General features: G+C 40.2%; 1 protein-coding gene across 1 annotated transcript in view; it reads left to right on the top strand.

The window, feature by feature from the left end:
• The window catches only part of plekho2 (pleckstrin homology domain containing, family O member 2), a 14,353-nt gene that overhangs the window by 2,888 nt on the left and 10,275 nt on the right, over positions 1-1,190 (top strand). The window contains exons 2-3 of the mRNA XM_005742855.2: positions 399-548; positions 774-896. Of these exons, the coding sequence (XP_005742912.1) occupies positions 399-548; positions 774-896 (273 nt within the window). The remainder of the gene's footprint in view (positions 1-398; positions 549-773; positions 897-1,190) is intronic.

The raw sequence follows: 1,190 nt of genomic DNA, 5'->3' as shown, positions 1-1,190 counted from the left end.
CCCAACACTGCTAACTAGTGACAGAATCGATGACGCAGAGGAAAATGAGGACTCTACAAAACTCCAGGAAAAACAGCACTTTTATCACATTGACACATCCAGGCTTCAGTATCTTGACAGTTTTTGTGGGCTGTGGGTGACAAATGACAGTAACACTACTTGATATAACCTTTAATATGTGCTCATGCTAATAAATCACTTTAGTTGCTCATAAATTTGGATTCCACGTTGGTGAAAATGTGCAGAAGAGAATCAACACCTCTGTTCTTTTCCTGTACAGGTATATTGTACGACCGTCATTTAGAGCAGTGATAAAATGAAAGTGAATATAATTGTCTGCATCCTGCAAGTATGCTGGTGTGTACTGAGTGTGACTTCCTTCCTCTGTATCAATACAGGGTGCAAAAGAGGACCCAGCCCTCCAGAAAGAGCCTAAGTTCCTGAGTAAGGCTGGCTGGTTGAAGAAGGGCTATGGCAGACTGCTGGCAAGCTATAAAGACCGCTACATCCAGGTGGAGAAGACCGAGATTGTGGTGTATGAAAATGAGGTATATAAAGTTTCAATACATCGGGTGTGAGAATATGAACTTATATCAATATTGCCATTTATTTCTTGTAGTCTTGCAGCTGTTAACTTTTATTTAACATCAGATAATCAAGTAGATGGTCTAATTTCTCTCTTGCTTGTTGATAAGATAATAAGCTAAAATGATGTTGGCTTTATCCTTAAATTATACACACAAATTTTCAAATATCAGTTATTTGTGTTGCAGGACCTACAGAACTGCTTGGAGAGGCTTGACCTGGAAAACTATGACAAATGTCATGAATTAAAGAGCCCCTTCACGAAGAAGCAAAGACTTATACTCATACGATCGGCAAAGTCCACAAATAAGGTGAGAGAAGAGTCTGTCTCTCTATCTCTTTCTGTCCCTGTCACAAACATTTGTCCTGCCTGCACAAAGAACACGTTGTAGATCGTGGTGCAGGTAAGCAGCAGGCTCAGATTAGTGGTGCTGGTTGCAGCGATGCTGGTGAGCAATCCGGTTGTTCAGTGATGACACGACGAATCCTACTTCCTGGTCTAAAGTAGTCTGCGTCTAATATGGCTTTTGTGTTGTTAACATGTTTAATGTTTTGTATTTTCTTCTATTTGATCTCAAAAAGCTCCTAAAACAGTCAGTGATCAC

Source organism: Pundamilia nyererei, unplaced genomic scaffold (genome assembly GCF_000239375.1).
Source record: "Pundamilia nyererei isolate P.nyererei 1_Seehausen unplaced genomic scaffold, PunNye1.0 scaffold00124, whole genome shotgun sequence".
Classification (NCBI taxonomy): Eukaryota; Metazoa; Chordata; class Actinopteri; order Cichliformes; family Cichlidae; genus Pundamilia; species Pundamilia nyererei.
Note: the sequence above shows the minus strand (reverse complement) of the source record. Positions and strands in the feature narration are given on the sequence as shown.